This window comes from Portunus trituberculatus, chromosome 40, assembly GCF_017591435.1.
Source record: "Portunus trituberculatus isolate SZX2019 chromosome 40, ASM1759143v1, whole genome shotgun sequence".
Taxonomy (NCBI): Eukaryota; Metazoa; Arthropoda; class Malacostraca; order Decapoda; family Portunidae; genus Portunus; species Portunus trituberculatus.
This window is the reverse complement of record NC_059294.1, coordinates 7,287,501-7,300,000: the sequence shown is the minus strand read 5'-3', so window position 1 is coordinate 7,300,000 and position 12,500 is coordinate 7,287,501. Positions and strand designations below refer to the sequence as shown.

The following is a 12,500-nucleotide window of genomic DNA, read 5'->3' as shown; positions in this document are numbered from 1 at the left end:
CATGTTACCTACAGCATAAGGAATAGGCTAGACCTCTCTCTCTCTCTCTCTCTCTCTCTCTCTCTCTCTCTCTGGGCCTGGTAGGAGTGCTTGTTTCCGTGGCTTTCATCCCTCTATGGTTCTTGAGGTGTCTTGCTACTGACCTGGTTTATTTTTCTCATATTTTGATTCTTCCTATTACTTTGATGCTTTTTCTTTCATGTGAGTTTCTATAATTTATGATAATGCAACAAGAAATACAGAAATACAATTAAAATGCAAAATATAGTCTTAAACTACAAGAAAACGACTATTTGCTATTCTTATAATGTGGTTCTTCTTCATTTGTGGTTTAACTGAATATCCGGAGTTTATGATAACGCAGCAGTGAGCACAGACGCAGTTATGAATGTAAGAGACAGGCATACGCTGTAAGAAAACGAGCACCACCAATACTTCAAAGAAAATTAAGGAAGCTTTGTAAGGGTAACTCGTCAGTTTTGGTCGCTTGTGGTACTTTTTCCTTCTTTGTTATCACATTGCAGGAATTTTGTTGCATTTACAAATAGTCACGTGATAGAAATACATGAAATTTAAATAGATGAAGTTGCAGTGAGCTAAATACAACACAGCGAATATATCACCAAAAGGGTTAGACTGGCAGGGAATGGAGGAACAAAATGTGTTATTGAGCAAGACTACAAGATACTTCTAAGTTCTAACCCACTACCTGTGCAAGACACTTCTAAACCACTACCTGACAAGCTACTTAGACACCTGCACAGCTCTCCTCTCCTGCCAAATCACTACCTGACAACCTGACATCTACCTAGACACCTGCACACCACCTGACCACCTGCTAAGCTATCTAGACACCTGTACAACTCTCCTCTCCTGTTAAACCACTACCTGACTACCTGACAAGCTGCCCAGACACCTGCACAGCTCTCTTCTCCTGCCAAACCATTACCTGACAAACTGACATCTACCTAGACACCTGCACAGCTCTCCTCCTGCCAAAGCAGTACCTGACAGCCTGACAAGTTACTCAGACACCTGCACAGCTCTCCTCTCCTGCCAAATCACTACCTGACAACCTGCTAAGCTATCTAGACACCTGTACAACTCTCCTCTCCTGTCAAACCCCCACCTGACAACCTGACACCTACCCAGACACCTGCACAGCTCTCCTCTCCTACCAAACCACTACCTGATGACCTGACAAGATACCTAGACACTTGTACAGCTCTCCTTTCCTACTAAACCACTACCTGACAAGCTGACATCTACCTAGACACCTGCACAGCTCTTCTCTCCCGCCAAACCACTACCTGACAGCCTGACAAGCTATCCAAACATCTGCACAGCTCTCCTTTCCTGCAAAACCATTACCTGATAGCCTGACACTTGTACAGCTCTTCTTTCTTACTAAACCACTACCTGACAAGCTGACATCTACCTAGACACTTGTACAGCTCTCCTCTCCTGCCAAACCAGTACTTGATAACCTGACAAGCTGCCTAGACACTTGTATAGCTCTCCTTTCCTAGTAAATCACTACCTGACAAGCTATCCAGACACCTGCACAACTCTTCTCTCTTGCCAAACCACTACCTGACAACCTGACAAGCTACCTAGGCTAGGCTAGATAGCTCTCCTTCCCTACCTCAGCATATTCAGAAACACAAGAGTATCAATGCAGTGTTACCTCATGGCCAGCTCCCTCGTCCCTTGCAGCTGTGTCTGGCTACCATCTGTCCTGTGAGTCCCATCAGGTGATAAGGACGCCTACTTCGAAGCACTATGGGTCAATTTTACTCGTATGTGAGGTTGGTGGTTGGTGATTTCCCTCTCTAGTTCTCATACACTTTTAAAATTCTCCTTTCCTCCTCCTTATCTTCTTCCGTTTCTCTTCCTGCTTTTCCTTAATAAAATCCTTCCGTCTTAATTGGTGTTACTTCATGCGTGCTTCTCTCACCAAACAATTCTGGAAATAAACTAATAAAACAATAAATGAAAGAATAAGGGACTAATTGTTTCCATCTCATGCACTGAAAATAAAATGAATGAATAAACATATAAGTGAAAATGATGCACACACACACACACACACACACACACAGGCCGTTCTCTGATAACAGAATAAATCTTTAATAAACAATCTAAGTATACATGTCTTCCTTTGGCAGGAGGTTGTTATTTAATGATGGTGAGGCGTGGTGGGGCAAGACGAGGCGTGGTGTAGCGAGGTGGCATGAAGGCTGATGTCTGACGGATCTTGGGTGACTTGTATATTAGTAAAGGATATGACCATTCCCTTCAACGTATATATATTTATTTCACATTCTTTAAGTTTGAAATAAAATGTTGGAAGTATAACATTGGCATATGCTTAACTTTCATCATCATCATCATCATCATCATCATCACCATAGAAAAAAAAGAAGCACAATTTCACACCTGAGGATGGACAGGTAACGACGGGAAAAGTATTTGTAACACGTCACACGGTATTGGAATTACCACAGATTTGTACACAACTTTTATTGCAATTATCGCAAATTTGGACAACTTTGAAATTCGAATTGCGACGTGAAATTGTGCTGCTGTCCTTAGGGCGTAACTATCAAAACGGAGGAAGCGTACAGGTGAGCGGCGAGGGGGCGCCGTGCCGGGCCCCTCAAGCTCCTGACTTATACTACGTACCAGGATTATATTCAGAGCAGACAATAGAAGCGACAAGTTTTAGAGACATATAACAGACTACAAAGGAAAGCACTTATGGGAAAGACATTAATTCATTATATTTGTTATATGTAAATCCAGTATGAAAAGAAGAGAAAAATATAAAACCTTAAATGCAAGTCTTCGATCATTAATCATAGGAATGTATGAAATGTATTATTTAATTACTGCTGATGAAAACATTTTCTGGTGACTTACATCTGCAGTGTTTGTGCGTTTGAAATGTAATGGACAGAGTGTGGTGGTGTCCTTGTGACCGTGTGTCGAGGTGGCCATGTGGTGACGGCGTGTGATGAATGGTGGGCCCTGGAGGAACATGACGGCCAGGCACGTGCCCAGCAACACGAGACACGAGGGGAAGGTGTGGCGGTCTGCACTGTATCCCAGCCTCGGCTAGCCTCCTGCACATGGTAGTGTGTTGTGCTGCTCAGGAGGGCTCGAGAGACAGGCTTTGCAATACTGGGACTTGTGAACCGGGGAAAAACCTCCACAGTTCTGACATGAAACGCGCCACACTGTTGAAACAAACTCCACATTGTGTCAACGAGATTACAACCATAAAAAACTCTCAAATAATTAATTCGGCTTTACAGAGTACATTTGGCTTAAATTCAGGTATAAAACGTATCTTATAACTGAAACACACTTCACATTGCGTCAGTATGAAGATAACAACAATGAAAACCTCTATGTGATCAATTTGAGTTTTCCCTAGTACTTGTGACGAGTGCAGCGTCTGACAACAACTAGGAAGAGGGAAGGGCGGAGCGAGGGACAGGCGGGTTTAAAGGCATCACCGGGGCGAGGGCAGCAATGGATGGATGTAATTGATTCACAGGTATGTCGAGTTAATAGATCTGGACGGGTGCCTGTACGGAATTATAGAACATTGACCTCAGCTGCTACGGGTACACAGGGGAGGCGAGCAGCGGGGAGAAGGGCAAGTGGTGGTGACTGGGTGATAACACTTGGGTACTGTACGTATGTGATTTAATTGGACACGAGAAATGATGACCACTAATATTTTTCTTTAGTTATCAAATGTAATGATTTTTATAGTACATGAGAATAGTGGAATAAAACATGTGCATTGTCTCTCTGATAGTGCTAATGGATGTTCCTTTTCGCTCATTAAATATCCAGTAAGAAGCGCAAAACTGAAGCTCCCCAGATGCCTTTAATCCAGACACATACATATGAACGTCAAATTCTTCACGTTTCGAAATGGATACAGACGTAAGTAAGCGGGTAAGTAGTAACTGTAGGCGGGTCAGCTAAGGATATTCTGTCTTTTGCTGTATACTGAGACACATCACCTGAACTGGCAGTGTGTGTGTGTGTGTGTGTGTGTGTGTGTGTGTGTGTGAGGATTCAGACCTAATCAGTAAGCAATATTCACATACAAAGAAAACAGCCAACGGTATAATAGGACAACGAGAGATAGAATGAATGAAAACCGCAGCGGGAGGACTCAGTTGTTAGTGGATGAAGATGATGCTTTGATTACTATGGGCAGGTCCACACTCTGCAGTGGTGAGGGGGGATGGGCGAGGCGAGGCACTTATTTGATGCCCCAAGCGTTGCGCATCATGAGGTCGAAGTAGGCGTCGTGGTCGATAGAGGCGCTGATGGCTGAGTAGTAGTCGTAGAATTCATCCCGGGTCACCTAAGAGACAGACAGGCAAACACCGGTGATGACTTTGCTTTATGTGGGTAGATTCGAACACACACACACACACACACACACACACACACACACACACACACACTCTCTCTCTCTCTCTCTCTCTCTTTCTCTGATCAAGGGCAACAAAGACAATTAAACAAAAAGGGCCAGTCTTTCACAGCTCATACCAACAAATATTTCTCTACTAGTGTCTCTCCCTTTCTTCCTCCTTCCTTTATCACCTTGCCGTCCAGTGAGGTGTTGTTTTCGAACTTCTTGAGGACGGTGTTGAGAATGTCCTCTTCCGTCATCTCCCCGGACTGGTACTTGGGGTGGTTGGTCACGGAGTACACGCCCTTCAGGTCCTCCAAGGTCACCACGCCGTCGTCAGTCTTATCCAGCTTGTCGAAGGCCATGTCCACCAACTTCTTTCTCCTGTCGTTCATTTTGGGCTGTGTTGAAGATGGCTGGATTAGGAGACTGATTGCATGGGGTGTTTGCTACCGGAGTGTAGTGTGTTGCTTCTTCTACGGTTGTTAATGTTCGTGTGTTGGTGTGTTGGTGAGGTCCATGGCGTGTTGGGGTGTACTGCACTGTATTTGTGGCGTGGCGTGGCGTGGTGTGGCGTAATGTGGTGTGGCAGGTGATGACATAATGCTTTGATAAAGACGTAAGACTTATGATCGTTTCTCAGTAATGAACTGCACGTGCGATGTTGATAATGAGCGTAAGGGTCGTAGGGATCAGGGATATATATCATGCAATAAGAAAATCATAATGATAAGTCTTCACCAAATGAAAAAAAAAAAAAAACTAAACTGGATACCATAAATTTTGTTGAGTTGATAAGCAAAAGCTTACATTTCTTTTGTGGCTCTATCTTAGTTTGACTTGAGTTACTCACTAGGTAGGCTGTGGAAAGGTATAAAGATAACAGAAAATGATTATCAATTGCTCTTCTCTTGAAAATGTTCATTAGGAAAAACTTGAAGACGGTTTAGCTATTTTAGTTCTGATTTAGACACAGGCCACCTTCCTGCACTAATGCTGTCCTCCTAGATTATCAATTCCCTCAGGACCTACTTGTACTGGGGACGACGCCATGCTTGTAAGGGGGAAGCCACGAGGGGCCAAGCAGGCGTGGTGTGAGGGAAGTAACCTGACTCACGTGCTGAGTGTCACGCGAGCCTCTTCCTCTTCCTACAAACAATTCTTAATTCTTTTTCCTATTTTCCACATTACGGGGAACTCACCCTTATGGCAACCAGAAATTCGTCGTAGTTGACGCTGCCGCTGCCGTCCCTGTCGAAGGCGTTGAAGAGTTTTTTAGTGTCCTCTTCGTTGAGCTGCAGGCCAGTCTCCGTGATGCCTTTGCTGAACTCCTCCATGTTCAGATTGTGGGAGCCGTCGTCATCCATCCTACGAAACACTCTGCAACAAAGTCACACAATGACACGGAAGGTTCTGACGCTTCACAGGAAAGGTTACACAAGACAACCAGTGTTAATCGTTCAGACAATTTTTTTGGCCTGACGTGAGACATGCATATTTACCTAATGTTTTGCAGTAATTATATCTATACCACAACAACGAAGTAACACAGAGACATACTTGCCCATGCCCATGATGCCAGAGACCCCGCGGCTGAGGCACATGAGGCGCAGCTTCTCCACAGGGTCATTGGCCTGAGCTAGCTTGCGTTTGGCGTTGGCCATCATGTCCTCCTCGTTCCTGGTGGAGGCGGTTCTCGGACGATTGGCCATGCTGCTGCTGTTGGGAATACCTTGTTAGAAAAAGAATGATATAGATAGATAAACTGATAGATAGCTAGATATAGATAGATTTACAATGGATGGATACATTGATTTCATTGCCGATAGTCGTCAATAAAGGCGGGTCTACTTGTTTATATACGTCAGGCGACATGCGAGGGATGTGGATACTGGTTGATAGACGGAGGGGTGAGAGGAAAGGAATGTAGATATGTGTGTGGGTAGATGGGTGGATGTGGGGAGGTCAATGGGTATACTTGATGCCTATAAGGTCTAAGAACCATCCGACTCAGTACCAAGTGACCATACACCGAGGAAATGCGGAGAGGCGGACCGTGAATATCGAGCGGTGGCGCGCAGGGCGAGGATGGCAATAATTGACAATACACCTACAACATTAGGTCGCTAGTCGCCGCTAATCTGAAGTAATAACACGTGTATCGCGTAGCCACAGACGAGTCCATGTGGCTGATGGTGTAATCAGACACGCTCAGGTGTAATCTGTGTGTGTGTGTGTGTGTGTGTGTGTGTGTGTGTGTGTGTGTGTGTGTGTGTGTTCCATTTTTCCCCACCTTCCGACTTATCCTCCTATATATGTTTATCACCAACTGAAGCAGCAACATTACTATCAATTTTGATTCTGTAATGATGAATGCAATAATATATGAAACAACGTCCCTTTCTCGTAACCTTCGCCTGTAATGTAAGACCTTATTGTTTCGGTGCCATAACCCAATTTATAACTTACGGTTGCTTCCACACAACAGAGAAAGCAAGTCCTACTGTACCACATCAATACCACATGCTAACGCCTTAAAGTTCTACATCAAGGTGAAAATACTGCAGTTTTTGTGGAAGCAGTCAGACTTAGAGGACTCTTGCTTTGGGTGGTTCTTTTGCTCACCTCATGGCGGATGGTAATAGCCTCGGTGGAAGAAAAATCTAATTTTCATGGGTCACTGACTCTTCCTGGCAACGCGGGAAATTTCACACCTGACCTACATTGTAACACGGACAGTTTGCACTCTTAGTATCATTTCCTGGTAACAGTTCTGCATGGGAACACAAGAATAAAAAAATAGGAGCGCATCGGTGTCCGCCCACTCACACGCCTGACCGAGATGGACCACCACATGAAAGGACTCCCAGCACCGCCATGTAGTCACCACTCATTCCGTATGGGATCTATAGCAATTTTGAAGAGAAGGGCACACAGGTAGTCCGTCAGTCTGAGAAAGGAACATTTATTCTTTACGTGTGTCGCGCAACACCTACCGCACGTGAGTAATTGTGTTACTGTTGGTGCTTGTGGTTGTAAAATTATGAGTAATTCTTAGAATCAATATGATCAGCAATTATCGCCGCCAGGAGTGTCTGTATAATGGCTTCAGCCTCATCAGACATCGGAGGAACACGCCACACTTGTGTCAACAGCGAGGCTTTGTGTACACACCCGTCCAGCAGATCTACTAATTGGTTCAGTTTTCCTCAGCAAGGTCATCTGTACCAGGTCAAGGAAGGACCCGCGCGACAAGGCGAAAAAAACTGTGATGACGCGCACGAGTTGCAGGAAGGCACGGCAGACGATGCAGAGAGACACGGCGGGCGACACCTCGCCATCCACGACACCCAGCAGGGCAGCATCCCTATAGGACGTGCGAGAGCAGCGTGGCGCACACCGGCAGGATCAATAGGGCCCTGGCAGGGTCACCCAGCTGCCGACACCCTCACCTGCCGCCGGTGCTGCTGTGCGGCCCACGGGGCTGGGAATGCTGCCAAGTTCGTGGCATCCTGCATGGCGGTCGTTGCTGAAGCAGTCCAGCTGGAGACAGTGAGTGGAACATTTGTCTTGAGCACTGATTATCTAAAAGCGAAGACAATGGCGACTGATTAAAGGCTCACTGGTGACGGATGCGTTGTGGTAATGAATTCTAAGCAAGACGCATGGGTGCTGAGCTCAATCCAAATTCCAACGGAAAGGATGTGAATAATTCATCGCCATCCGACTCTACCGGCTGTATTATTGCTTTTCTTTCGATTCGTAACCTTTACCGCCACCTGCTCAACAGTCAAGGAAATGGCTGCTGCCTAAACTTTGGCAACACTTCACGCGGGACCGGCTCCATTTTTCGTTACATCACGGCTGAAATGTAGTAAAGTGAGAGAGAAAACTCAGTCAGTCTGGAAAGACCATTTTGAGTCGCTGCCGTCACGTAGGCGGTGCATGTGGGAGCCCATGTGCAAGGTTTCGATTCCCTGACCCAACCAACACATGTCTGATGAGGATGCGCCGGAGAAAACCGAACAAGTGGTGGACGTATTGAGGTAACAGTATGTGTTGCGGTGCCATCGGATTAATAAATTGGCCATGGAGGTCACTCGCTTCATGCCATTGATAAGGTAGCACTTCAGTGGCCGCAGCGGCACAGAGCGTCACATGCAACCACGTAACAAGTGAGACGAAAAACTGCATGAGGACACGACATGCGAGGGAATCATATCACATGTTCCCACCACACACACACACACACACACACACACACACACACACACACACACACACACACACACACACCAGGGCCAGCAGAACACCCCGGAAAGGCGGTGGTGTGGCGTGGGGAGCAAGACCTTCATTATGGAAATGGAGCGAAACCTACCTGCCCTATATACCCCCCGCCTAAGGAGACCCTCCCTACATGCCATCACTCAGTTCCTCCACGCCCCTTCCTTCCTTCCTTCCTTTCTTCCCTTCATTCAGCCTTACATCGCCTCCATCCTGGCACCTGCTCTCATATACACCTGCGTATTTCCTTCTGCACCTCATCCTGTTTGTTCTAATACAATTTGTCTTCATTCATCAGTCTCCCAGCTTGCTGACGAGGGCCGAGTGAGGGATGCGAGGCAGACTGATCAACGCGAGGGAGGAAAAAAATCAGTAATGACGTGATTTTTTCCCACAAATCTCAGCAACACAGGAGATAATTCCGGAGTGCACAAACAAGGATCCGATTCCCCGCGTGGCTGGCAGACCTTTTCGCCCTCCCCAGCAAAGGTGGCGTCAGGGCGGGGCCACTGTACGAGCAGGAGTGGTCTGCCGACCTTTGGTTCCCGTCAGCCAATCACAGGAATACACTTCTTCGAATATAAGCGAAAACGATGGGAGTGGCTGAGACTTTCCGTGGGTGCCAGCCAATTATAAGGGTTGCAGCTTGAGTGCCGCGCTGGCCCTTCCAAGGGCTGGGCTAGGCAGGGCGGGGCAGGCCGTATTAGCAGTGGTGACCGGATTAGGGTGATAACTGATTCAAGGTCGAGGCAATGCAGTGTGGCGAGGAGTGGTGAGTTATGCACTCCACCGCTCCACTGTTTCCATTACTTAGCAGGACTTAGCGTGCCAGGGCTGTAAAAGGTAGTTTGTTGTGAAACCTAATTGGCTAATGTGTGTGTGTGTGTACGAGAGAGAGAGAGAGAGAGAGAGAGAGAGAGAGAGAGAGAGAGAGAGAGAGAGAGAGAGAGAGAGAGAGAGAAACTGGCTTCATAACACAATTTTCTTGAAACATAATCAAGAAGAAAGTCAAGTTGGAACGAGGTAAAGAAGAGCCATGACTGGATTTGTATCTTAACCCTTTCAATACTGGAACTCATTATTTCCCTTGAGATTTGTGTACGGTTAGACCATTTTCTTGACATTAGCAAGGGTCTATGGAGGTCAGAAGAGTAATGGCCACAGTCATCACTATTTCAATCCCCCACATAAGTTTCTGAAGCTGTATAAAATCACCAAACAGTAAGCACAATATGGAAACGCGTCACTGTAATCAAGGGTTTAATACAGGTAACGACAACAACAATAAAAACAACAACAATGATAATAATAAATAAAATAAATAGCATAAATAAAATAGTTCTCTTTACAACAAACAACATAATGTAACTCGTGGAATTTGGTAATCTATACAAATGTTACCCAAACACATAACTCTCCACTCCTTAGCACCGCCTCCCATGACCGCCATGCACTCCTTCGGGCTGACGGTGGCTGATGGTGGTGGAGGCGGCGGTGGTGGTGGTGGTGGTGGAGATGGCTGTGGCGGCATTACAAGTGAAGGTAGCGAGCGGTCTATCACTCATCACTCATAGCAAATAAAAGCGCCACATTCCAAAGTGATTTTCGTTAGGTATGCACATCATAGAATCGGAAGGAGACGGCTTAAGATATATTATGGAAGGTTATTATGACATTCTCTCTCTCTCTCTCTCTCTCTCTCTCTCTCTCTCTCTCTCTCTCTCTCTCTGTTGCCTGGATTCCCTGTGTGTGTGTGTGTGTGTGTGTGTGTGTGTGTGTGTGTGTGTGTGTGTGTGTGTGTGTGTGTGTGTGTGTGTGTGTGTGTGTGTGTGTGTGTGTGTGTGTGTGGGGGTCACTGTTAAAGGGTTCCAGTTAAGTCATCATTTAATACTCCAAAGTGACATGTAGATTATACCAAATAACCCTCCACGTTGTCTGCACTACTACTACTACTACTACTACTACTACTACTACTACTACTACTACTACTACTACTACTACTACTACTACTACTACTACTACTACTACTACTACTACTACTACTACTACTACTACTACTACTACTACTACTACTACTACTACTACTACTACAACTACTACTACTACTACTACTACTACTACTACTACTACTACTACTACTACAATACCAGATTCGAAAGACTCATAAGTCCAGGATCGGCTTTGAATTGAATGTGTGTGGGAAAATACTGCAGTGGGTCCGCAGAGGCGCCCACACACGCTATAGGGCCACTCCGGAGCATGGGCGTGGCTGTCTGGACGCGAGTATAGAGGCGACGAGACTCAGAAAACCGGAATAAAATTACACACACACACACACACACACACACACACACACACACACACACACACACACGTAAGAGGTGCCAGGGAGAAGGTGTGCCAGTCAGGTGCTGGGAATACATATGGCCCACTCCCCTTCTCATTACCTGCCGCACCTTGACCTTGGGGACTGCTGTGCTGGGGAGAGAAAGAGGGGGGCGAGGAGGAGGAGGAGGAGGAGGAGGAGGAAGAGGAAGAAGACAAAAAGTAGAAGGAGGAGGAGGAGGAGGAGAAGAAGGATAAGGAAAAGAGAAGGAGGAGGAGGAGGAGAAGGAGGAGGAACGAGAAAGAAGAAAAGAGCAAATAGAAGGAAAATAAGAATAAAAAAAAGAATCAGAATAAAAAGTAGAAGTGAAAATTCCAATACAATTAGGAAACGATGGCTAAAAGTAAGTTGCACAAGAGAGAGAGAGAGAGAGAGAGAGAGAGAGAGAGAGAGAGAGAGAGAGAGAGAGAGAGAGAGAAGAGCTATTTCAGAATCCCAATCAATAGTTTAGCATGCCGCACGCTTGTTAGTCTTCGTATCAATGCTAAATGCTCACTCGCAAGCTAACGGTGATGGATGACGGGGATGGCGTGGGGCGGAGACGGGGCGGCGCTAATAGTCAGTTGGATAAGTAAGTGTGTGATGGCAATAATGGCGTGGATGGGAAAGGCGGAAGTAATGTGATCTATTATGGCATTGTGTGGATAATAAATGTACGAGTGTCTATTAACATTAATCTATCTTTATTTATTGAATTTTTATATATGTGTGTTGGGGAAGGTGGCGATGATCAAGGGTAGAAAGAAAAACAATAAGAACATAAGAATATAGGCCTGAAGCTCCTCCAAAATAAGAATAAACAAAATAAAAATCGCCTCTCAAACATTCTCTCCCTCTCACTAACTCTCCCATGCCCAAATATGCTTCAATGCCACCTACAAAATAAATGACAAAATACTATAATAAATAAATGACGGAGAGGAAGAAAAAAAGTTGATAAAGACTGCTCGAAAGGTTGAAAAATGCATTGGGAGTCTAAAATTAACACTGAGGACGGAAGAATCAATATAATGAATGAATTAAGCGGAACAGGATACGGTACACAATCTAAAAGGTATGAAAAGTAAAGAGAATGAAGCTTTGCAGTGTAGAATATAAAGTGGTAGTAAGTACTGTTATAAAAGAAGGTAAATAAAGGAGCACAAAGACACAAAAAGAATAAAACAACAGCCTGTAGAAGTATTTAATCTCTTCAGTACTGGGACGCTTTTTTATACCACGAGTTTTGAGTACGATTTTATTGACATCAGGATGGGTTTATGGGGGTCAGAAGATTAATGCACAGAGTCTTCATTATTTCAACCTCCACATGAGTTTTTGAAGCTGTCTAAAATCACATAATAACAACCAGAATGAAAATGAAAACACGTCATGGTACTGAAGATGTTC

General features: G+C 45.2%; 1 protein-coding gene across 2 annotated transcripts in view; it reads right to left on the bottom strand.

Annotated features, from left to right (window-relative positions):
* Nucleotides 1-2,297: 2,297 nt before the first annotated feature.
* Nucleotides 2,298-12,500, bottom strand: part of LOC123516164 (crustacean calcium-binding protein 23-like) — a 30,208-nt gene continuing 20,005 nt past the window's right edge. The window contains exons 2-5 of one of the 2 annotated variants that reach the window (XM_045275327.1): nucleotides 6,002-6,157; nucleotides 5,644-5,821; nucleotides 4,633-4,842; nucleotides 2,298-4,390 (exon numbers count right to left, since the gene is read on the bottom strand). In XM_045275327.1, the coding sequence (XP_045131262.1) occupies nucleotides 4,286-4,390; nucleotides 4,633-4,842; nucleotides 5,644-5,821; nucleotides 6,002-6,153 (645 nt within the window). In that variant the 5' untranslated portion in view covers nucleotides 6,154-6,157 and the 3' untranslated portion in view covers nucleotides 2,298-4,285. Of the gene's footprint in view, nucleotides 4,391-4,632; nucleotides 4,843-5,643; nucleotides 5,822-6,001; nucleotides 6,161-12,500 lie in introns of both variants that reach the window. The other variant, XM_045275326.1, reaches the window with a different exon arrangement.